At 44.3% G+C, this 24006-nt stretch overlaps 1 protein-coding gene across 10 annotated transcripts in view; it reads left to right on the plus strand.

Annotated features, from left to right (window-relative positions):
- The window catches only part of Fbxw11 (F-box and WD repeat domain containing 11), a 109762-nt gene extending 86701 nt beyond the window's left edge, over nt 1-23061 (plus strand). For 9 of the 10 annotated variants that reach the window (XM_029483129.1, XM_029483131.1, XM_021176070.2 and 6 more), the window contains 8 exons: nt 7525-7662; nt 9724-9842; nt 11353-11602; nt 14503-14621; nt 15300-15410; nt 16259-16337; nt 18500-18685; nt 20787-23036. In XM_029483129.1, coding sequence (XP_029338989.1) covers nt 7525-7662; nt 9724-9842; nt 11353-11602; nt 14503-14621; nt 15300-15410; nt 16259-16337; nt 18500-18661 — 978 coding nt within the window. In that variant the 3' untranslated portion in view covers nt 18662-18685; nt 20787-23036. Of the gene's footprint in view, nt 1-7524; nt 7663-9723; nt 9843-11352; nt 11603-14502; nt 14622-15299; nt 15411-16258; nt 16338-18499; nt 18686-20786 lie in introns of all 10 variants that reach the window. The other variant, XM_029483132.1, reaches the window with a different exon arrangement.
- Nucleotides 23062-24006: the final 945 nt, after the last annotated feature.

The raw sequence follows: 24006 nt of genomic DNA on the forward strand, positions 1-24006 counted from the left end.
GAAATGGGCTTTGTGAAGTGGGTTATGCTTTGGGGCCGTTGTGAAGTTTAGTGTAACTTAGTGACCAGCAGAGCTCTGTGCTTTTGCTAAGAGATGTCGGCTGTGCTTGATATTGTCAGTGTGCTCTCATTCACTTTTATTATTCATCCCTTTCCCTTAAACCAGGATAGACACACGCACAGGTCCTTCTCATTAACTCTTTCACATATGTTCTTGTCTGTTACTGGTTTCTCCACTGTTTCCTCTTTGGCAGAAAAGTTGAGCTTTCGCTGGCCAGAGCTGTATCACCCATAAAGTTACAGCCAATTTCCAAACTGTGACGTAATCCTCTCCCCAGGTGATGAACATAAAAGTTACTGTGCCAGAATTTGTTAATGGAGAAACATGCCTTTGTTGAGTTCATCCCCCGCCCCTTCTCAGGCAGATGTGAACTAATGGATGCGTCCCATTAATGGTTCATCTGTGTGTGACCGGATATCATTATTTAAAAAGAGGAAACTCTTGTCTTGAGTATATGCTCTCTAAATGACTTAAAAACTAATCTTTTAGGGAGGGCTCAATAATTTTAAACCATTGCCACATACAGTTTAAGAATTAATTGACCTATTGTTCAAAACTTGAACTAATGTCCTGCAGTGCTTAGTGGGTGACATAGAGCAGACTGTCATTACAGGTTAGGGTTCGTGCATTTCAGGAGGGAAGGGGCTGCACCAAGGGGCAGTGCGCCAAGACAGTGTGTATATGCACATCTTGCAAATGCCCTTCTGTTCTTTGGCGGGGGTAACTGCTGAGAGACCCTCTTACTTTCCATGAGTGCTCTCAAGAAAGCATTCCTTCTGAGGGGATGTTGTTTAAAGCTGTTCATTAATAAACAGGAACTGGGGAGAACCTCTATCAGATTGAGGTTTGGTGATGTAGATTATTTAGTCGTCATGACTACTGTTATAATTGACAGTATGACAGCACTTACCATAACCATTTCCTCAGGCTGAAAAAATACTTTAGAGCTAGCAAAGGAGGCAGATGTGATGGGAAATGGAGCCATGAGGAAACACTGTTTGACACAAAACCTCTGCATCACGGTGGTCTTCCCGGTGGTTCTTAAAGTGTGGTTTGGGAAAACCCACTGCCTGGCCACAGAGTCTCCTCCAAATTTTTGTGGCTAAGTTTCTTAGTATGAGGGATGACGCTTATATTTGAGTGTGCTCACTAATAGTAATAGTGACAGAAATGGTGTACCACTAATAGGACACTTACTTGTACCAGATACTTTGTTTAGTAGTTTATAGCACACCTTCTCATTCGATAGTCTAGACACTCTGAAAAGTAGGTCAAGTCCACATTGAAAAATCCAAGAAACATAGGCTGATAAGGTAAACTGTTACCCTGGATCACAGTGAGTGGCACAGCCCATAATCAACCACATACTTTCATGGTCACGTTATTGAGTGGTACAGTCTGCAGCCACCCACATATTCTAACAAACGTATTCTAAATTCTGAGTGGTAGAGCCTACAACCAGCCACATACACTCTGGCTCATCATACAAGACCTTTGCAGTATGGATCAGTGGCACCACCTCTGAACAGAGCTCCACTCTGTTTTAGGAGTGGGCTGTGTTCTGTCAGGGCAGGCATAAACATGGAAATTCTTTCCTCTGTGATTGATATCTGTGAGGCACACAGATGAGCTTGTCCATATGACTGCTGTGAAAGTATCACCTGCAGGACATGGTGATTGTCACCCCTATAAGTCTACCATGAACTATGAGGGTATTTACACAGATAATTACAATAATTTTACAAGGTCTATATCATGCCATATCGTATGTATCATATATCACAAAGTGACACTGAGACTAAAAGAAGTTTTAAATTGTACTACGTAGAAGAGGTGGCTTTTAGCTGAGGTCTGTTTAGTCCCGGGCTTACAGTTAGTTGTTTACTATTTCCAAAGTAGAAAGTACAGGAAGTGAAGGAGAAAGGCATGCTTCATTCCTGTAGACTTGTCTTCCTCTGAGTATGTGGGTACTCAGCACCTTGACTGTTCACATGAGATCCCTTGGCCTTGCTTTAGTTCTGTTAGGGAGAAGGTAGCATTGAAAGGTTCTTAAGCACACTGCCCAAGATAAAGGAACACTAGAGAGAGTGTCCTGGCCTCCCTAGCCTGCGCACAGCTCCCAGTCTGTTCTACACCCCACAGATCGGCTCTTCCTTGATCCCACTCTTGCTCCCCTCTGCTCGCCTTGACAGCTTGCTAACTCCTCAAGTACAACGCTCTCAGCTTGGGCTATCATGAGCACAGAGGAAGACGTTCCTCTCCCAACTTTGCCTTCCACATGGAGCCACCAGAAATTGGCTGTATTTTAAGGAAAAAATGGACAACCTGGTTTTGTGTGGCTAGCTCCTGCTGTTCAGAAAATGGGAAAGTAAGAATCGGAGTCTGTGGAGAATAGTTCACATTCTTCACTTTCTGAAAAGGCTCCTCTCTCCTGGGTGTTCTTGCCACACAGAGGGTTTGCAGGACTCTCAATTGAAAAGGAACTCCTGGCAAACCTGAGGCGTCCCACCAAGAGGGCAGCCACACTCTTCCTCGCTATCTAGAGTCCTTGTCAGTGCTGTTTTCAGGGGAGCTCACTGTCCACTCACCACAAGGGACTTGGTTAGGTGGCCCCCAGGCTCTGTCCACCCTGCACTCCCAGATGCCTCTGCAGATGGAAGGGTATTGCTCTTACAAGCAAACTAATGTCCTGATCTAGGATTTTTCTTTTCTGTCATTCCAGAGTAGTGACTCTGTCTATTTACCGGATAAGTGGCTTTGAAGGACTCCACTTGGAGCTGGCCATGGGGAAAATGACGGTGTGTTGTATCACACCTTTTAATAAACCACATTTCACTCAGGGAAAGTGGAAAGCTTTTTTTGTGGTTTGCAAACTTGATATTAACATTGTCCCAACTAGAAAATGCTGAAACTTGCCCACCCACTCAGTTATGTTTAGGCTTCTAAAAATAATGTTATTTCTCCATACTCAGACATCTGTTTTCACTCTATTGCCAATTTAAATGCCGCTGTATACTCTGTATATCATGGCTACTTTCCCAGTGTTTTGAGATTTTGCGAAGGGTAAGGCGATTTTACAAGTTCTCTACCGCATGAAAACCTCCTCTACAGTAGCCGTACCACCTTACGGCTCATGGTACAGCAGGTATTAGAGAGGGCACCTGTGTGTGACTGACCTCGATGCCGCCTCACTGGAGTAGTAGCTGAGTTCCACGTGAAGGCTGAGCACCTTGATGGTCCTTCCATGAAGTGCAGGCTATCAGCAGTAACTAGCAGCCAGGCCAACACAATTCCTGTAATTTGGGGAGAACCCTCCCTTTTTAATTACAGCCCACTGTTTTTGTCAGTGTTCCCAATAGGTGGTGATGAGCACATGTTTTATCTTACGTGGTCCTTTTGATAGTTGGGGGTGCAGGTCTACTGACCTGCTTCCCAGAGATGGGGGCTGCTGTGCTGCTCAGCCACACCATTGGCAGAGGCTGCCTGCCAGGCCTGGGGGCTACTTTCTGTGAAAACCTGGTTTAGAAGAGCTGGAGTGAGGGTTGAGGTTGTCAGACATGGTGGTGTTCTTGGTAGGCATAATCATTAGCAAGTGCTGCCTTTGTGTGTGGGTGGCCTGGAGAGCTAAAGACAGGCAGTTCAGGAGCCACATACACTCTGTTCATGCCCTTGGTGGCTGCATGGCTGTCTTGACACTTCCTGTTGGTTCCAGTGAGCTATACTTACCTAAAGATTTAAAAACTTGTCCTAAGTAGGGGCTTCCCAGAGTGACTCACCAAACATCTTCTGAACTTTTCCATAAAATACAGTTATCTTAGAAAGTTAGGAACCTTGTGAACATGGAGAGATGCTCAGCCACACCCTGGTTTCCTTCTGACCGGAAGGCAAGTGGACTGTCTGGTGGCACTTGTGTGAAGAAGCCTTGTCCTCTCACAACTGTCTGAGGCTCAGGAGTAAGTGGGACAGCTCAGCTTTAATATTGACTCTTCTTTGCCTAGGTGTTTCAAGAACTGATTTGGCTACCACAACAGATAGAGACCATGTGGTGCCATCTTGGCTCCTCTTCCTCACCCGTTCTCTGTGTCCTCAGTGTGTTAGGTGCAGATCATGGCTGGCTCACCTATTTTAGAAAATCCCTTGATGAGTAGTAGGAAGTGTATAAGAAGTCCTCTCAGCTCCTCTATGCAAATGTGCTTTCTCTGTTCTTCTACGCAGAGTAAAGCCTACTTTAGATTCACACCACTGTAGAGCCCAAAGGTACCTATGCAATTTAGAAACAACGTCTGGTATACAGTAAGGCATGCTATGTGTTCAAATGGAATCACATACTTTTATCAGCTCTGCTTCTTCCCAAAGGATGGCACCTGAACATGGGTGACTACTAGGCTAGGAATAGACCACTTTCTAGTATATCTGGCTTCCTAAGTCAGCATTTCCCTGGAGCCTTTAGCTTGCTAAGATGGCCCAGGCATTATTCAAAAATACACTATTTCTCTAGATGGTTCTAAACAATGGGTTTGTTTAAATAAGCTTTTATGCTCTGGATCCCTTTTAAAAGTTGCCCTAGAGACTAATTGATACCTACTATGAGAGATGGTTGTATAGTGGGGTGAGTTAAGTTTTCCTGGTTTTGATATTTCCCAGCCACTGGGGAGATACTGCCTGGCCTAGGAAGTCCTGATGGTAGCAGGTGCATAGAAGAGCTTGTCTATACTGCTGTTGTCTCTAAGGCTTGGGCATGTGCCATCCTGCTTGTTGATTGTTCACTGTCCTGCTTGTTCAGTGCTGGCTCTCTGAGGACCCAGATGTTCCCAGGGCCTATGCTGAGCACAGAGGTCACAAAGGACAGACACTTGCCCTTTAAATATACATGTATTGATATAGGTATTAATAGCTCCAACTCTCTGATTCTTTCTGTATAAAAATGTGAACAGTGGTTCTTGCCTCAGTGTTAGGTGGTGAGCTGGCTAGAAATACAGCTGGTCCTCTATATAACTGTGGTTCCACAGACTCCACTACCACAGTGGAAAAGAATTAGAAACAGTACATTTGTACTGAACATAGACAAGATTTTTTTCTCTCTCTCCTTTGGTTGTGATTCCCCTAAATACTTTAGCATCACAACTATTTATATAACATTTATATTGAGCCAGGAATGGTAGCACACACCTTTAATCCCAGCACTCAGGTGGCAGAGGCATCTCTTGAGTTTGAGGCCAGCCCAGGTTACAAAGAGAAACCCTGTTTCAAAAAGAACAGCAAAGAAAAACCACAGAAATTCCCCAATGTTTGTATCATATTTACTATTAAAGCTCATCTAGAAATGATTCAATGTATATATGAGTATGTATATAGGTATATGAAGATATTATACCATTTAATTAAATGAGGCAAGAAGATTGACAGTTAAAGCCAGTCTTGGCTATATAGTGGGGAGTACCTTTAAAAAGAGAGAGAGAGAGAGAGAGAGAAAGTAATTCACAAAAGAAAGTAATTATGCTGTTTTATGTAATTATGTTTTTTTACAAGGTCTACACTATAGACTTTGGTATCTGTGCTAGATTGTAGAGCACTTCCCCTTGAATGCCCAGAGATGACAGTGTATAAAGCATAGGACAGTGTTGGCTAGCATTCAGAGAATGTTAGCATTTTAGAGAGTTCACAAGAATGCAGGCCTCAGAGCAGAGGACTCTTGACCAGTGATTGGGCCTCATTGTGAGGGGAGGCTAGGTTTACCTTCTTCAAACAGCAAGCTCTAGTGCTTTAGCTACTCACAGATCCTCTTTCAACCTGGACTCAAAAGTTGAGTGTGGACAGCTGTTCCTGCTGTCTACTGGTTTCAAAGTCTAAGAATCCAGATCAGCTAGTCTTAGAGGCTGATGGCTTTTAATCTTGGATAATTGCTGAGGCTGGGTCTTCTGGTGGGCACACCCTACTTCCTCATTGAACTGGGCCATGGTCTCAGGCCAGGGTGCCCTTGCTGCCTTTCAGATCCTGTAGCCAGAGTTTGTTTATTTTGACACAGAGAGTGCCCTGGATTGTTACTATATGTTTGTGTTCTGTGTTCTCTGCCTAAGAGCTAAGACTATCCTTTGTACTGATGAATATATTCGTAGCTGATCAGAACTGGGTGTAACTTCTAGCTAATCCAGTTTGCAGCAGGTTAAACTCTTTCTTTGCTTGTTTATAAAGGAAAACAATGAGAAACACTACCAAGATTATTGGCTTAATCTTTAACCAAGCAAATTTAGTTCAGAGTCTAGATGTTCCTCAGTGTACTATGGGATTACATCCGATAAATTCATGTTAAGTTGTAGGTTGAAATGTGTATAAACGTCCTTAATCTGCTGAGCGACCTACTTGAGAAACACATTGTAGATTACAGATGTGTTCCTCTTGTGCTGTAGTGGCGGGTCACGGCTTGCTACCGTCACACAGCATCCAATTGGCTAGCCAGGGAAAGGATCAAAATCTAAAATACAGTTCCTCTTGAATCTATATTATTGTTTTTACATTTTAAGGCCAAGATTGAAAAAGTTAAGCTTAACCATTAAAAGTGAGGAAGGGTTGGTGGGGGAGAATGTGTGCTCATGCAGGTGTGTAGGAAGAATCTTGATACACATCTTAGGCAGGCTTTGAACTTGACATCTTGTCTCTCAGTTTCTAGATTCCAAGTATTTGCCCTCATAATTGGCTTTATGCCTCCTTGGAATGCAGTATGCTTCTCGTTGATCTTTCCCATACTTCCTGATACTGGGAATATGCTAACAGCTCATTAAACAACACATGATGTTAGAGAAGTGGACACCCCCCCCCCAATACACACACACACACTTATGGGGGTGGGAGATGGGGGGGGCGGGGGAGGGAAGAAGGTGTTCTCTCTATTGTTCTGGCTGTCCTGGAACTCCCTCAGTAGATCAGCCTGAACTCCAACTCAGATCCTCCTGCCTCTGCTGAGAGTAAAGACATGCACCACCACCAGGCAGTCAGTCTGTCTGCCTGCCTGCCTGCCTTTCTTTTTTCCCCTTTTTATTTTTTTAATTCTTATTTACAGTGATTTCAGTCTGGCAGGAGCTTAAAACTGATATGCACTAGCACAATGTCCTGTCTTTTCAGTGATCAGACAGGGCTTCAGTTAATAGGGCAGTCTTTTGCCAGGTGTTTTAATTGGCATTAGGAAGTGACTCAGTGAGTTACTATCTGTTTGTATTTTGGGGGCAAGTGATGTTCTTTAAACATACTGAATTCTGTCTAGGCTGTTTCAAATCTAACCCAGAGCTCGCTGGAAATCCCACAACGCCTGCCAGGTAGGCAGGGAGGGTTTAAGAAGAAACATTGTTGTCTAGTGTTTTATTGGGAAAAGAGAAAAGTTGGGGGTCTCTGGTGGGAAGCAACACCAGATTGTTAAACCTTACAGAACAGTTGGCTCACAAAACCCCACCTCTTGCCTCCTTTCTCCAGACCATAGAATCCAACTGGCGGTGTGGACGACACAACTTGCAGAGGATCCAGTGCCGCTCTGAAAATAGTAAGGGTGTCTACTGTTTGCAATATGATGATGACAAAATTATCAGTGGCCTCCGGGACAACTCTATCAAGGCAAGTTACTGATGTGTTATTGTAGAGTGGTGCTTAGGGGTAAGGTGCTGTTGTGTGGCCGTCTCTGCTACTGCTGATAGGTTTTTATCTGTTCTCAGCATCAGCAGCTCTCATGGTTCAGAAGAAACCAGAACCAGCACTCTACCCTTGTCTGATCTCAGCGTCTCTGAGCACATTCATACTCATCCTCTCCCCCGCCCACCCCCCATTCACTTGTCCCTCAGGCTCTCCTCGTACCCAGGAATCCAGTGGCCTCTCCACCACTGTATTTAGTGTGTGTGTGTGTGTGTGTGTGTGTGTGTGTGTGTGTGTGTGTGTAAAATCTAGCCCTTCCTATCAGTGTATACATATAACATGTAACAGACTTTTGAACTGACTTGTTATACTCAGTACAGATGCATTTAACCTCACTCTCCTGCTTTGTTTAGCAGTAGTTCATTACTTCTTGTTGTGAAGTAGCATTCCATATTATTGGGTACATCATAGTGTGGTAATCCATTTAGTTCTCAGGGATGTGCATGCTGCTTGGGACTTCCTCAGAATTGTAAATGAAACCTCTAGCAATATACGTCTGCAAGGTTTTGCCGGAATGTTAAGTTCAGATCAGTTGAGTGAGTGAAAACCTGGAAGCTGAATTGCCGCCTCATATGGTAAAATGACCTTGGGTTTAGGGATGACATTGTAGATGTAATACCAGACTATGGTCTGTGAAGAAAGAATTGATGGGGTAGTCTTCATTAGTGTGACAGTTTTCAGCTCTGAGAGAAAATCCAGGCTTCAGATTGACAGGATATACATGTAAAAGACATCTGAGGAGGGAGTCCTAGTTAAAGTGTGTAGAAACTATAAAAACCCAACAATAAGGAAATAAAACACATTTAAAAAACAGGCAGAGACCTTAGTAGATACAGCTCTAAAGAGCATGTCTAACCAGCGAAGCAGCATTTACAAAGATGGCCATGTTGTCAGCCTTCAAGCAAGGGAAGCATCTGGGAGAAGCATCGGATTCCATTAGTGTGGTGACTACTAGGGCACGGGGAGAAGGGAAGGAGTCCAGCAGAGCCTGCATCCCATGCTCGTGGAAATGGAAAGTGGGCCAGCTGCTTTGGAAGGCAGTTTGGCGGTTTCTTAGTAAACACTCTTATCATATGATCCAGTGCTTATTATGACTTAGTATTTGCTCAGAGGAGAAGAAAACTTAGCCCACCCCAAACCTGCACACATTTGCAGCAGCTTTATTCCTAGGCAGGCCTTGGGAATGAGCAGGTGTCCTGCAGTGGGCGTGGATAAGCTGCAGGGTGCCCAGGTAGTGGGCTAACTTTAAAGCTGTTGAAAAGAATTTGCTTAACAAGCCATAGAAAGACATGGAGAGCTTTAAGTGTCTCTTACGAAGTTAAAGGACAGAGTGAAAAAGGCTGCCCGATGGAGGGAGGGTTGATGCAGTGTGTGCTGCTCTGGAAGAACAACTCTGAAGAAGAGGAAGGTAGGGAAGGAAGAGCTCGGGCTGTGAGAGGAGCTATTGATTGCTAAGGCCCTGCTTCCCTTTCCTTCCAGAAGCTGCGAGCTATGTCATCACGTGACCTGTTTCAATTCCTAAGTGCTTAGTTTGACTTTGTAACATTTTCTTACTAAGAACTCTTGGTTCATTGTTTGGGATTTTGAGGGAACAAAGGCTCTATATTTTTAAAGTTTTGAAGCTACAAAGGGGGGGGGGGTTATGTGTTTCTAAAAGGCCGTCATAGAAGCTGTCACATATTTACTAGAGACTATAGACTCTTCCTAGACTTTATAAAAACAAACAAACAAACAAACCCTTTCTCAAGCTGCTGATTGAGCACAGTGGCCAAGGGCTACATACACCATAAGGAAAGCTGTGTATCTATTCTGCATGCTAGTAGGTATTGCCCCATTTCTTCTCCTCTTGTCATTTTCTAACTGTTTGAAACTCATCTTGTTTCCTACACACTGTGTGTTTCTTCGACGATTCAGAGTGCAGGATGCGTGGGAATCTGTGTGAGTGTGTACACTAAACTGCTGCTGTGCTTGATCTTGTCTCACTAGATCTGGGATAAAAGCAGCTTGGAATGTTTGAAAGTGCTAACGGGCCACACAGGCTCTGTCCTCTGCCTCCAGTATGATGAGCGAGTCATTGTAACTGGTTCTTCAGACTCCACGGTCAGGTGAGTGCTCTGATCTCAAAGACAAAGTCCTGAAGAGACAAGGATGCATACCCTCTTCGCAGATTTGCACACACATACATATCCACATGCATGCACACATATTTGCGGTTCTAGACATATTTTTAACTTACTGTATCTCCAGGTTCTTTTTGATGGAGTTGTACTAAGCAGATAGAGCAGAAGGCTGAGTTTTAGCTGTGTCCTGTTCCTCTTCATGGTGTATAGAGATGGCACTATGCTCTCCTAGCCAATCATACTGCTTTTTGTTACTTCCTCCTGTTCTTAGGAGCCTGCCAACAGAGCAGAGGGGAAGAAGTCCACTGTTGTTGAAGTGTGAAGGATGCAGGAACTGAGAAAATCAGGCTGTTGGCAGACCCTTGGGAAAGTGAGCTCTGAGAGCCAGAGATGATAGGCTTTGATTACAGATATCTGTTCTTTTAGGCATTATCTTCATCTGTGTTGGTACCTTAGAAAACTAAGAAGTTAAATAGTTTCCTGGGAGTCAAATTACCAGTGCATTTTGAGCCTTGAGTTTAGGTAACTTGTGACTGTCTTTATAGGCATTGCAATGGTGGAGGCTTTAGTTTTTAGTTGTCAACCCAGTGGAGAAGTGGAGAAGACATGCGTAAGAGAGTTGTGACTAGTAGTTGGGTATCAAAGATTAAAAAGGGAGCGTCACTGAGATTTGCTCCTGTACTCCTGGGAAAGCACATCTCCCCATGCCTGATAGGATTGCAGGCAAGGTGACCGAGTCCAATAGCGAAAAGGACATCATAATGCCAAGTCTGGCTAGACTGAGGGAGACTACGGGGGATGAGGAGTGGAAGGAAAGCAGCAAATCTTATGTGATTCAGATGCTTAGAGACGATCGCTTATTCTCAGGACATAGGATAGTTGCTCATTCTACCCCTGGATTCTATGATATCCCCTTTTGGTTTTACTTCTCTTGTGTCACACTGTCAGACTTTGTTTTTCCCTGCCCACAGCACAGCTGCTGCCCATGCCCCTGCTTGGCTTCTAGGCTGCTGCTTCAGCCTCAGGTCACTGTTTAGCCTTCAGGGTTATCTTCTGGTCTGTGACAGTATCCTTTAGGATGTTGGGGCTTTTTCTAGAGATGCTACACCTGTGCACCCCATGTCTCAGGTGTCAGACAGAAAGTGCTCTGACAAAATGCCACAGCTTAGTTTGCAGATGAAAGCAGCAGATTCCTCAGCATGCCAGAGGCCAGTGGGAACTGTCAGACTCCTGTCATCACAGACTCACTCAAAGCCTGCTGTCTGGAGGGATTGTCTTTGTCATTGGTACAAACCTGAAAACATCTCTGAGTTAATTTCTTAGAGTGTGAGATAAACCTGTGTATAGCCAGATTTAACTTCTTAAAAGCATCTTAGATTTATCAGTATTAAGGAGGCTGCTGCCAGGTAGCACACACCTGGTACAGCAAGAATGACATAAGCCCACATGTCACCTTTCCCTGGCTTTACCATCACAGCTTTCTGTTCTCTTCCAGAGTCTGGGATGTGAACACTGGTGAGGTGCTCAACACACTCATCCACCACAATGAAGCCGTACTGCACTTACGCTTCAGCAATGGACTGATGGTGACTTGTTCCAAGGACCGTTCTATTGCCGTGTGGGACATGGCTTCTGCCACCGATATCACTTTACGCCGTGTTCTGGTTGGCCACCGTGCTGCTGTCAATGTAGTAGACTTTGATGATAAATACATCGTGTCTGCCTCAGGAGACAGGACCATTAAAGTGAGTGTGTCTGCCGTCTTCATCCTGACATTCCATCCCTGTACAGCAGAGAAAAGGCAGAGATGGCTTATACCAGGTGGCAGGGTCTGTTTTTTATGCATTTACACCAGACCTTCCCATTCCACATGTTTCTGGAGCCATGGGCAAGACAAGAAAAGGCCATTGGTCCCAGTAGAGAACAGTTGCAAATTTCATGAGCTCCATGGCTAGTCACCCTGAGTGTCCTGTGTATAGGAGCTTTATACAGGTTCTCTCATCCACCAGCCCACACGCTTTTTTAGGATAGGTCTCTGTTTCACAAACATGGCTCAAACTAATCATGTGGAGCCTAGATTTAGTTTTTTGACTGCTGAGAGCTTGCTGTTGTGTGCTGGTTAGATGCTGGAGAAAGAAGGATGAGCAAGGTGTGTCCCTGTCTTCAAGGAAGTTTATTTGGCAGAGGGAAGGCAATCATGAGACCAGCACTTTGTAGACTGAGATAACCTGCAGGGTCCCATATCTATGTTTTCTCTTAATTACATTGATTCTGTGACATTTCACACATTGTCCATGCTGATAACATTCACGCAGCCCTCCTGTCTCCACATGATGTTCCGGGCATTCAGCATTCTACCCTCTGTCTCTGAATTTGCCGGTTCTTGACATTTCATGTAAACGGAATCATGAGCTATGTGGCCCTTTGTGTTTGGCTTTCTCGTGTAATACAGGGTTCAGCACAGATCCATGCTTTGTTGCTTCTGGTGGCCAAATTCATCTTTACTCTAGTTGGATCACACTTTGTAGTCCCTTTCTGTGCTGATGGACTGTTGCTGGTTTCCTTTTCTGGCAGTCATGGATGATGTTGCTATAAACATTTGCCCATGCATTTTTGCACGTTCATTTAGTTCTCTTAAATTGACTAACAGCGCAGGAAACTGCAAATGGTTTTCCAGGTTGCTGTCCCATGTTACGATCCTGCCAGCATGAGACTTTGTGCTGGCTTGAAGGATTTCTAATGGTTAGCACTGGACAGCTCTGTTCCCTGATAACTCACCCTACAAATCATGGGCTATCACATGAAACCGTAGGTGTCTGAAAGCTGAACAGTTGGATTTTGTGCGTATTAACTTAGTCATATGCCAACAGTCAGCACAAGATCAGCCCTGACAGCCAGGAGCACTTGGGCCTGATTAGAAGTCACCTCTGTGGGGAGATTGTTCCATGTGCCACCTGTCCACACTCATCACTGTCTTGTTTTGACCTGTAGCTGTCCTGAGATGCAGGCTGGTCTGGCGAGTTGCTTTTACTCTATGGTGGCTTGTGGTGCTTGCTTGCTTGTTGGTCACTGTACCTGCTCTGCATAAATGTATCTTAAGTCCACTTAAAACTTAGATAATTTTATTTTTCTGGGTGATTTTTAATGTTTTGTTTTGTTTTGTTTTGTTTTGTTTTGTTTTGTTTTGTTTCCAGACAGGGTTTCTCTGTGTAGCTCTGGCTGTCCTGGAACTCACTTTGTAGACCAGGCTGGCCCCGAACTCAGAAATCCACCTGCCTCTGCCTCCCGAGTACTGGGATTAAAACGTGCGCCACCATGCCTGGCTTGATTTTTTTTTTTTTTTAATTGGGTATTTTGTTTATTTTATTTGTTTACTTTTCAAATGTTATCCTCTTTCCCAATTTCCCCTCTGCAAGCCCCCTATCCCATCCCCCCTTACGCTGCTTGTATGAGGGTGCTCCCCCACTCACCTACTCCTGCCTCCTTGCCCTAGCATTCCTCTACATTTAGTAGTTAAGAGAATTTGCTGCTCTTGGAGAAAACCCAGGTTCAATTTCCAGCACCTATACTGTGGCTCACAACCATCTGTAACCCTAGTTCTAGTTCTAGTTCTAACAGATCTGATGCCCTCTTCTGGCTTCCAAGGATACTAAGCACAAATGTGGTGGTCAGATACACACATGCAGATAAAACATCCATACACATTACATAGATGGATGGATGGGTAGATGGGTGGGTGGAAACATTTTTATACACTATGGATATGAGCCCCTTAATCAGGTAAATGATTTTTCTTTCATTCTTTCACTTTGTTGATGTCAAAAAACTCTAATTTTGATGATACCCAGTTTACCAATTTTTTTGTGTGTTGTATGTACTTTTGTTGTGATACCTAAGAAACCATTGCCTAACACTAGAGGTTTACAAAACAACTCCTTTGTTTTTCCCCCCTGAGGGTTGTATAATTTCAGCTCTACCATTTAGATCTTTGATCTCCTTGAATTAAATTTTCATGTATGGCATGGGGTTGGGGGTCCAACTCCATTTGCTGGGATGGGCATAAAAATACCTGCTTATTCTGCTGAGCTACAAATGCCGCTGTCGCTCTCACTTGGGACTCTGGCCACTGTGTGTGTCCTTATTTGGCTCACCATGTAGAAAGTGTGCCAAGGAGCATCTGCATCTTACAGACAGACTCACAAGAGGAGACTGTTTAAATCCTGTATGTTATATTAGGAGTCATTTGGCAAAATAAATGGTGCCACTCAAGAAACTGGTGAGAAGGGGAGATGCACGTTGAGTGTGACGTGAGCTAGATGGAAACATAACATCTGCCACAGACTCTTTCCTCCACAGAAAGAAAGGGCTGAGCCTTTGTGAAGATCTCAGACTTTAGGCTTCTTTACTCCCCTGAACTTTACACCAACTGTCACCCTCAGCCAAGAAGACTCACACTGGCCAACTTCTGTTCAGCCTATCGTTAACTGAAAAGAGAGTTTACAGATGGACATTTTGGGTGATCCTTATGTGCTCTCGTCTCCCTTCTGTAACCACACTGTCTCTTGAATGCTAGGATGGTAGGGTACATGTTCCTGCCCGCTCTCTCTGAAGGTGTCGTCCTAACTGCACTGCTGCCTTCCTGCAGGTGTGGAGCACGAGCACATGTGAGTTTGTCCGAACTCTGAATGGGCACAAGCGAGGCATCGCCTGTCTGCAGTACCGCGACCGGCTTGTTGTTAGTGGATCATCAGATAATACCATCCGGTGCGTAGAAATTAGTTTATTTCACAAAAACCATTGTAAAAAACAAAAAAAGTCTTTCACTCCAGAATCAGTTTATACCCTGTGAATCATGCAGAGGAGAAGGCTTGATATGGCCAGTGACTTTGTATTTCTAAGACACTTGAGTCTAAGGCCCACTCCTTAGGAACCAAATAACCCTGGTACCCAGTGCACAGGAGTCATTACTGAGCTTCGTCAAGATTGGAAGACCTCCGGGGCTGAAGTAGCTGGTCGTGTGTCATCTCCCTGCCCTTCCTTGCTGTTTGTTTTGTTTTGTTTCATTTCCTGCCCCATGTCCACATCTCCAGAAAAACTTTTCTGAAGCCATTGGACTCTGGATTTATCAGCTGAAACACCAGGAAAATTCCCAGGGACTAAGCATAATTGAAATGTCTTTGTTGATAATTTGATTTAAATAGAAAATGACTTTTAAAGGTTTCAAATTGTATAAAACAAAATATAACAGAAAGTGAGGTTCCTGTCTAAATTAGTGTGAAAGCACAAGTGTTAGATTTAGTGGTTTGTATGAACTATGAGATGACAATATGGGATCCAAGGAGAATAGACAGACTTACCTGCACAGAACAGGGGTACACAACTTGAGGAGGGTGTGAGTCATGTGAGAGAATTTGTTTCATTGATGACTGCTTCTTGTTCAAGGTTATGGGATATTGAATGTGGTGCCTGTTTAAGAGTCCTAGAGGGGCACGAAGAATTGGTCCGGTGCATCCGTTTTGATAACAAGAGGATTGTCAGTGGCGCCTATGATGGGTATGTGTTTCATCTGCACAAGCATGGCCGTAGCCTTGTCAGGAACAAAGTTGCTGTGTATTAAACAGCAATGTGAATGCAGAACTCTATGAGAAAGATCCGTCATACCAGTGGGTCAGATGAGGATGCTCAGATCCAGGAAGATGAAGTAAAGCTTGCCTCAGTCGTGTTGTAGCCAGGCACTTGAAGTCTCGCTTGTGTTGTAACCATTAACAGAAATATAAAAATTAGGGAAGGCGCGCGCGCGCGCACACACACACACACACACACACACACACACACACACACCAAACAAATGCATACCAATACACACATATACAGATTAAACTATAGGGAATTCCATTCTTTTATAAATAAACCAGGAAACACTCCCTTCCCCCATGAACTCAGTAATAAAATTCCTCTTTTCTCCTTTTGTTCTCAATGACAGATGGAAGCTGTGAGTCCCAGTCTGCCTTATAAAATGTGCTTGGTCAGTGGGGCATTAGTGTACTAGACATTTCTTCATTTGGAGAAAGACACCTTAGCCATCTCATTAGTCCCCCAAATATTGAATTTTGTAACATAGATATTAAGTTAGAAAGTGAATTGATGTAATCCTGAGTCTTCTGCCTGTTTATCTTCTTAGCAGTAATATCCCTTTTAAGGTTTCAGGAATTCTGAGAGGGTTTAGGTTCTTTTTCTAAAATCAAATACTCAAAGTCCAAGTTCAAAAACTTAGAAACACCAGCATGTTGCCTGTCGGGTTTGGTTGTAGACCTTTCAAGTGTACTGTTTTGTCATGGCTATGTTCACAGTGTAGAAAATGTTAACTCTTTTATTAAATCCAGTCTCATTTTTCCTTGTAGGAAGATTAAAGTCTGGGACTTGCAGGCTGCTCTTGACCCTCGGGCCCCAGCAAGCACATTGTGTCTGCGCACCTTGGTGGTATGTGATTTGTTGGGGTGGGGAGGGTACCCAGGAAAGCGTGTGTCTTCTACCACACTTTGAGAGATGTATAGGTATTTTTGGCCAGCCAGAACATAGTTCATTTACACTGCTGCAGGGTCCTGTGTAGGTGAGCAGGCATCCTCATGATTGTGCTCATTTCTCCTGGAGCCTTAGGGTCTCTGTAGTGTGCAGTTGTGTTAGGTCTTATAACTGCACAGTAGTGGATTCCCCCCCACCCCCAGGCTCTATTATATGGACTCCTTTGGCGCATAGACACACTTTAATTTTTTAAATTTATTTTAAATTAGTAACTATATTATCAAAGAGAATAGTGTGATACTTTGGTCTATAATATACATTATAGAAAAATTGTCAACAAATTAATGAATACATCAGTTTTCATTTCTTTGATAGAAATATTAAAAATCCGGTTTTTTTAAACCAAGTATGGTATGGTAGTTCAGACTTTTAATCTCAGTTCTTGGGACAGAGGCAGGAGGATTAGGAGTCTAAGGTCATCCTTGGCTACATCGTGAATTCTGAGGCCATAAGACCTTGGCTACATATACTTTTAACAAATTTTGAAGTACCCAACACTATGCATTTTCCTGGTCACTCTATAGTGTGGTGGATGATTGGCAGGGAGTCCTGCAGTCTGGGTGAGTGAGACTTTGGGCCTTCTGAGGAGCATTGGATTCAGCCCTCCCCATCTCTCGCTTTTGCACCTTCTTTCGGCTTCGTTTCTGTGAGGTGCCAGTCTGTGGGGTCAGTGTCTGCCCGTGGCTGCTTCATCCACTGACTCTGATGGAGTCTGACTCTGACTCTCAGGTGGTTGATTTCCCATGTCAGAACGTCTTGCTTGCTTTACGACCAAATAAATACTTTATTTGGATATGTGAAAGTTTTTTAATATTACTAAAGCTATTGATTTCTAATATTGAGGCTGCTTCTGTTGGAATTTTTGTTTTCTTTTGAGAAGACATCTGAAAATAGTGATAGGCTTTTTTTGAGATTTTTCAGCAATTTTGTTTCTTTTTAGAAAATTATCTTTAGGGCCATGCTGGTGACACATACCTCTAATCTTCACAGATAAATCCTGTCTCAAATATATATATATATATATATATATATATATATATATATATATATATTTGTATGAACAATTTGCCTACTTAGGTATGTGTTCACCTTGTGTGAATCTGTTGGATCCGCTGGAACTAAGATGGTTGTGAGCCGCCATGTGGGTGCTGGGAATTGAGCCTGGGTCCTTCTGCAAGGCCGACAAGTACTGTTAACTACTGAGCATGCTCTCCAGACCCAGCAGTGCATTTCCTATCTTCCTGCATTGACTAGAGCAGGCAGTACTCTAAGAGCCACTCTTACTCTCACCATGAATTTTGATGACCACTGTGATTTAACACAGATGTTCTTGGTCATCTTTTTAAAAAATTTTTATAGGGAGCTGGAGAGATGGCTCAGCAGTTCTTCCAGAGGTCCTGAGTTCAATTCCCATCAACCACATGGTGGCTCTCAACCATCTGTAATGGGATCTGATGCCCTCTTCTGGTGTGTCTGAAGACAGCTACAGTGTGTTCATATACATAAAATAAATAAATCTTAAAAAAAGTTTATAGCAACTTTGCCCTTCTGAGTCTAGTTTTACAGTATATCCTGAGTGGGTATTACTCTGACAGCCTCTGTTTTCCTTCACATTACTAGGCTATAATGTAGGACACAATGTTTAATTTAAAAAAGAAAAACCTAGGGGCTGGAGAGATGGCTCAACAGTTAAAAGCACTGACCGCTCTTCCAGAGGTCCTGAGTTCAATTCCCAGCAACCACATGGTGGCTCACAGCCATCTGTAATGGGATCTGATGCCCTCTTCTGGTGTGTCTGAAGACAGCTACAGTGCACTCATCTACATAAAATAAATAAATAAATAAATCTTTTAGAAAAAGAAAAACCTAGAAGGCGTGTATTCTAGAAAGCACAACATTTGTTCTCAGTGAAAGGATGCAGCTCAGTGTCTGGGGGTGGGGGAGACCACGCAGGAGGCTCTGAAAAGTGCTGACTTTCGAGCCTGAGCTAAATCCCAGCTCTGGTGATAGGGGCTGTAAAGCCGTCCTTCCTGCATGTTAACCAAGCCTCTCGTCCATAGGAACACTCTGGACGTGTGTTTCGGCTGCAGTTTGATGAGTTTCAGATCATCAGCAGCTCCCACGATGACACTATTTTGATTTGGGATTTCTTAAATGTGCCTCCCAGTGCCCAGAATGAGACCCGCTCTCCCTCCAGAACCTACACCTATATCTCCAGATAGCAGCCTGCACTTTGGCCCAATCTGGTGAGTGTGCTCAAACTCCAGCCCTGCCTGGGCTCTTCAAGACCTCGCTCACTTCTGGACTTTGCCTTCCCTCTGGGAATTAGGCAACTGAGGTTCCTTAGTGATGTGAATGAAAGCATCTACCAGACTAGCAGGTAAGGTATCAGTAGGCTCCCAACAGAGCCCTGCACATCGTGGGCTCTCTCGGCATCATTGACAGGTAGTGATGGCTGTGGTTGCTCTTTTTAAAAAACTGGTTACCTAAATGAGTTCCTCCATGGTCATAACCATTGAACACCAGGATAGTTTTTCAGGTTTGGTTTTGGATTGCAGAAACCAACCTTTTTACCTGGTCTTTCAGTTCTGTGGCTGACAGACAGACAGACAGATGGGTGTAATCATGCCCATGCATGCGCACACACAGGACCATCCAAAATTCCTCTTCCCATCACCAAGTCCACTCTGCTTTACCATCTCCACAAGGAGCGATCACCTAATTATGCTGTGCATTCTTCACGGTGAGGGTAACAGGTGCTTCAGAATGCAAATCCTCCGCTCTAGTACAGAGCCACCGTCGTACTGTTGGTGACAGATTGTTTTACTCACCAAGATGCTCAGTTTTAGATAGAAGGAGAGAAGCCCGATTTGCCCATTCCCAGATATCCATGACTACTGGGAACAATATTCCTACCTGGAAGATTTGCCGGGATCCATTAGATTCTGCGCACATCCCGCTTTGTCCACTTCATGAATACCCTTACTTCTTTGACTGTTTAAAGATTTGTGGTTAAATTCTCTTAATTAAAAAGCATTGCTTAGCTGGGTGTGGTGGCACACGCCTTTAATCCCAGCACTTGGGAGGCAGAGGCAGGTGAATTTCTGAGTTTGAGGCCAGCCTGGTCTACAAAGAGAGTTCCAGGACAGCCAGGGCTACACAGAGAAATCCTGTCTCAATTTAAAAAAAAAAAAGCATTGCTTAATTCTTTGTAGCTTTTTATTATGTACCTTTTAGCTTGCTAAAGACTAAAGAGTAAGCTAGGTGGTGCTGGCACACCCCTTTAATCTGTTTCAGATATTTTTTAGTCTAGATTCTGAGTCCCATAAATGACTCTAAAGAAGTTTACCTTGCTCAGGCTTAACACACTGTAGCCAAGCATTGAATTTGACCCACTGTATGCTTTGTTATTCTGCCAGTGCAGGACAAAAGTAGATCTTACACTTTAAACACTTGAAAAATATAAAAAAAAAAAATTCATGCCGTATAAAAACTCTGTGATAAGCTGGGTGTAGTGGCACACGCCTTTAATCCCAGCACTCGGGAGGCAGAGGCAGGCGGATTTCTGAGTTCGAGGCCAGCCTGGTCTACAGAGTGAGTTCCAGGACAGCCAAGGCTACACAGAGAAACCCTGTCTCGAAACAAACAAACAAACAAAAAAAACCAAAACTCTGTGATATTAAAATTCCCACCTCCATAAAATCCATGTGATTGGAGCTTACCTGTTCTCATTTGTCCACATGTCACTGTGGCAGAATTGAGGAGCTGGGACTCACACAGCCTGTATTATAACATGTCAACCAATTCCTGTGTAGCGCTTCAAGAGTCAGGTGTGCATCAGGAATGGTTGCTCTGTGCTGCTGCGAACATCTGGGTTTGACCAGTAGTGACAGGTGAGGGCTCCCTTTAGAATGGCTGTGGACCCCAAAGGACTGCAGGGCAGGGTAGGCTGGTGACATCTGCTGGGGGGGGGGGGTTAGAGGGGGAGGCCATCAGAAGGTTTACTGCTCCTGGCCTTCCATTGTCCACGCCATCTCTGCCTACACAGTCATCTCCCCACTACTTTCTCTTGGAAGCATTTTTGTTGAGTCCATTGACAAACCCACCTGGTAGTACTCGTTGAATGATGTCTTCAGAGCACATGACTCTAGAGGTTTACAGAGGCAGAAGACACAGAGCTCCTCACCAGGCCATAGTCAGAAAAGTGTAAGGACATGGGAAAGGGATGGAGGGGGAGGTCTGACATCCCACTCCACACCCGTCTTCCCCTTTCCTTCTTGAACCTGCCCTCTGTGACCCTTCCATGTCTTGTCTAGTTAAATAACATCATTCTCCTTTCTTCTTCAGGGTTTCCTGGTCTTGAACTACTGGCTACATGGCTATCACATGCCTAAGGGAGTTCGTTCACAGCTGAGTTTGGGGCTGGACTGGTTCCAGATGCTGGGTAGACACAGAGCAGCCCCACCCCTCAAGCCCCGACATTCTCACTGCACCCCAGCTCTACTTGGAGAAGGACTCCTTAGCTCTCCACTGCAAGTAGAGCAGCAGCTCATGTTCCTCCCTTCAGTGAAGACCCCAGCGCTTCCCATGCACACGTTCCCACGAAGGACACAGCAAGGACTGTCAGGAGAAGCCCTGCTTCTAACTTATGTCGTCGCTTTGCGCCTTGGTTTGGTACTAAAAGCAGCCTTGCATTCTCGGTGAAGTGCTGGGTGCCAAAACGACTACACAGCGTCTTCAGGGCTTTCCTCTCCAGCAGCAGCTTCTCCTTAGACCGTCAGTCACAGTCACCGTCGCTCTGACGTGCATAGGAATGTGTCGGACAATGGGCAGATCTGGATTATCTTAGTATTTTTGGATTACACTTTCTTTCTGTTTGTTTCTTTTAATTTAAAGAATAGGTGGGCTATATTACCTCTGCACAGGTGATATAGCTATTTTCTTTTATTAACTGTTCTCTGTTCCCCCTCATCTTCTGATATTTGGTAGAGTAACACCTTTATCCAAGTGCTTGCCTCCTAATTTAAAATACTGTATCCGCATGTAGATAGAGTGTACATAACAGTCCAAGCTCAAGGGTGCTGGCCGGCCCCCTGCACCTGAGACACTACTGTGGAGAATGTCACACCTACTCCAAGGTTGCTGTGCTGGCCTAGAGCCTCCTTCAGTATTCACTTGGGTTTTAGTTGTCACTGTCTTTGTGTGTGCTGTGTGTTTTCAGACGGAACTTGAGAAGTTTCCCATGTTTATTTGTTGTGTGGCAGCTGCAGTGGGCAGGTATCTTCACAGTCTCCACACCACTGTTCTTTTCCTCATGTGTACCCCCAAGAGTTAGTGCTCACCTCCTCGGGGTGATCATTGGCTTCTCTGTCCAACATCCTATCACACGGCAGTGACCCTGAGATGGAGATGGCAGCCAGTGGACAGGGCTCCTGGCTCTGGGCTTCCTGCACTCGGATGGGTGTTGGGGGCTGTGGAGTTAGAGCCTGTGGAGCAGGTCAGCTGGTCAGAGCCCACATTAGGGACAAGGCACTCCTGTGTGGGGGGCACAGCCTCAGGCTCTGCTGTCACTCATCACGGTGAGAGTGGCACCCAGGTAGGACATTGGTGACATTATTTCCCTCTTTCAAGATTAGGTTTTGATTTCCCCTTGCCATTGTTTCCAAAGATGAAGGAATGTTAGTACGGTTTTACAGGACCAACCAGCCCCTCCCTGAGGATGAAGCCTCTTCCCATGGAAGCACACTCTAGGAGAGAGAAGGCCTCTGGGCTCCGCCTGGCCTGGCATTAAGAATGCAGTGGGGGTCAGTGTGTAGTGGATGTGTGTACTGGGTTGGCTTTCCTTTTTAGTTTTTTTACTTTTTAGTTTAGTTTGTTCTTTTCCTTCCCCAATAAATCATTCTCACATGCTTCCATGTTTGTTTCTGAGAGGTGGGGGCTCAAATGTATAGAAAGTAGGCCCCAGTCCATAAGGAGGTGTGAACACACCCCCTCACTGCTTATCACCCATTTGACAGGAACGCCCAGGAGGGGAGGGGGAGGGGAAGAGGTGAGTTCTGCACAGTTGGACATTTCTGTTGTTTTTGCATGTTTAATATAGAAGTTCCTGTCGATCCTTGGGAGATCATGGCCTTCAGATATGCACACGACCTTTGAATTGTGCCTACTAATTATAGCAGGGGACTTGGGTACCCAAGGAATTCCAATTTCTGGGATTACAGTAGTAATTCCCAGCTGTACTCTGGACTTTATTTTGCTAACTGTAACTGAGCAACTGTAAATTACTGCTATATTAATGTGTTAAAGCACTGGGGTAGTCTAATTCTAACTGGTAATTATGTTTGCCAATTATCTGTTTGAAATAAATATGTGTCTGAACAGCTATTGAAACTGTTAAATTGTACAGATATTATCATGACGGCTTTGTACTGTGGAATGTGCTTAATAAAAACAAAAGTTTGACCTTTGTCCAATAAATTGCTAAGTAATGTCAATAAATCAAGATGAGTATTATGCAGTACACCTGACCTGGCTTCCTGGCGATTGTTACTTCAGCTACTGATTCAAGCCAATCCTCTAAATAAAGTGTTGCAGTGCTCCTCTGTTCTGTCACATTTTTCAGGAAAGCAGTTTTGTCTTACCAGGCACCATTAAAGGTGGATTTTCCAATTCATCTGTACGGTGAAGCCGAAGGCAGTGTTTATGGCTTATGGAATTCTTCACTTTCGGTTTTCCCAGCAAGCTTCAAGGACAGAGGGAGAGCTCCCTGCTTGGAGCTGTCCCTGCAGATCTGTGTTTCAGGTGAGCATGATTACTTTCTGAGTTCTGCAAGACAGGAATGTGGTCCCCAGTACTTGTAGGAGAGGGGATCCTTCCTCTTGAAATGGTGTGAGAGATGGAGCTGCAGGTCTCATTCAAATATATAACAGGAATTTGGATAAGAAAATCAGTTAACAACCCTAAAAGAGTAGAGTGCAGCTTCCCTGCTTCTTCCTCCTCTCCCCTCTTCCACTTCCCCTGTGTCTGCTGGGTGCCAGTGTGCACTAACACTGCAGAGCTGGGCTGTACCCCACCCCTTTTCTGATGACTATACCATGCCGTTCTTCTTTAATGGCTCAGTATATGGTTATAAGGATATGTCATTTTGCCAATTCAGTTGAGAGTGGAGATTGACTTATTTCTTGTGTATCCATTTTTCACAGGTCTCTCCCAAACCCAGACTGTTAAATACAATAAGGGGTGTGTGTGTGTGTGCGCGCACGTACTATCAGCAGTAGTGTGGCCCAGAGGGAACAATAGCATCTTGCATCTTAAGCTGGACAGTTTTATGTCAACTTGACACAAGATAGACTCATCTGAGAGGAAGGAACCTCAATTAAGAAAATGCCTCTATAAGATCAGGCTGTCGGCAAGCCTGTAGGGCATTTCCTTAATCAGTGATTGATGGAGGCAGAGGTGAGGCAGGTCCAGGCAATTGTGTCGGGGTCCAGTTAATTGTGTGTGGTGTCATCCCTGAGCTGGTAGTCTTGGATTCTATAAGAAAGTAGGCTGAGCAAACCATGTTGAG

This window comes from Mus caroli, chromosome 11 (assembly GCF_900094665.2).
Source record: "Mus caroli chromosome 11, CAROLI_EIJ_v1.1, whole genome shotgun sequence".
NCBI lineage: Eukaryota > Metazoa > Chordata > Mammalia > Rodentia > Muridae > Mus > Mus caroli.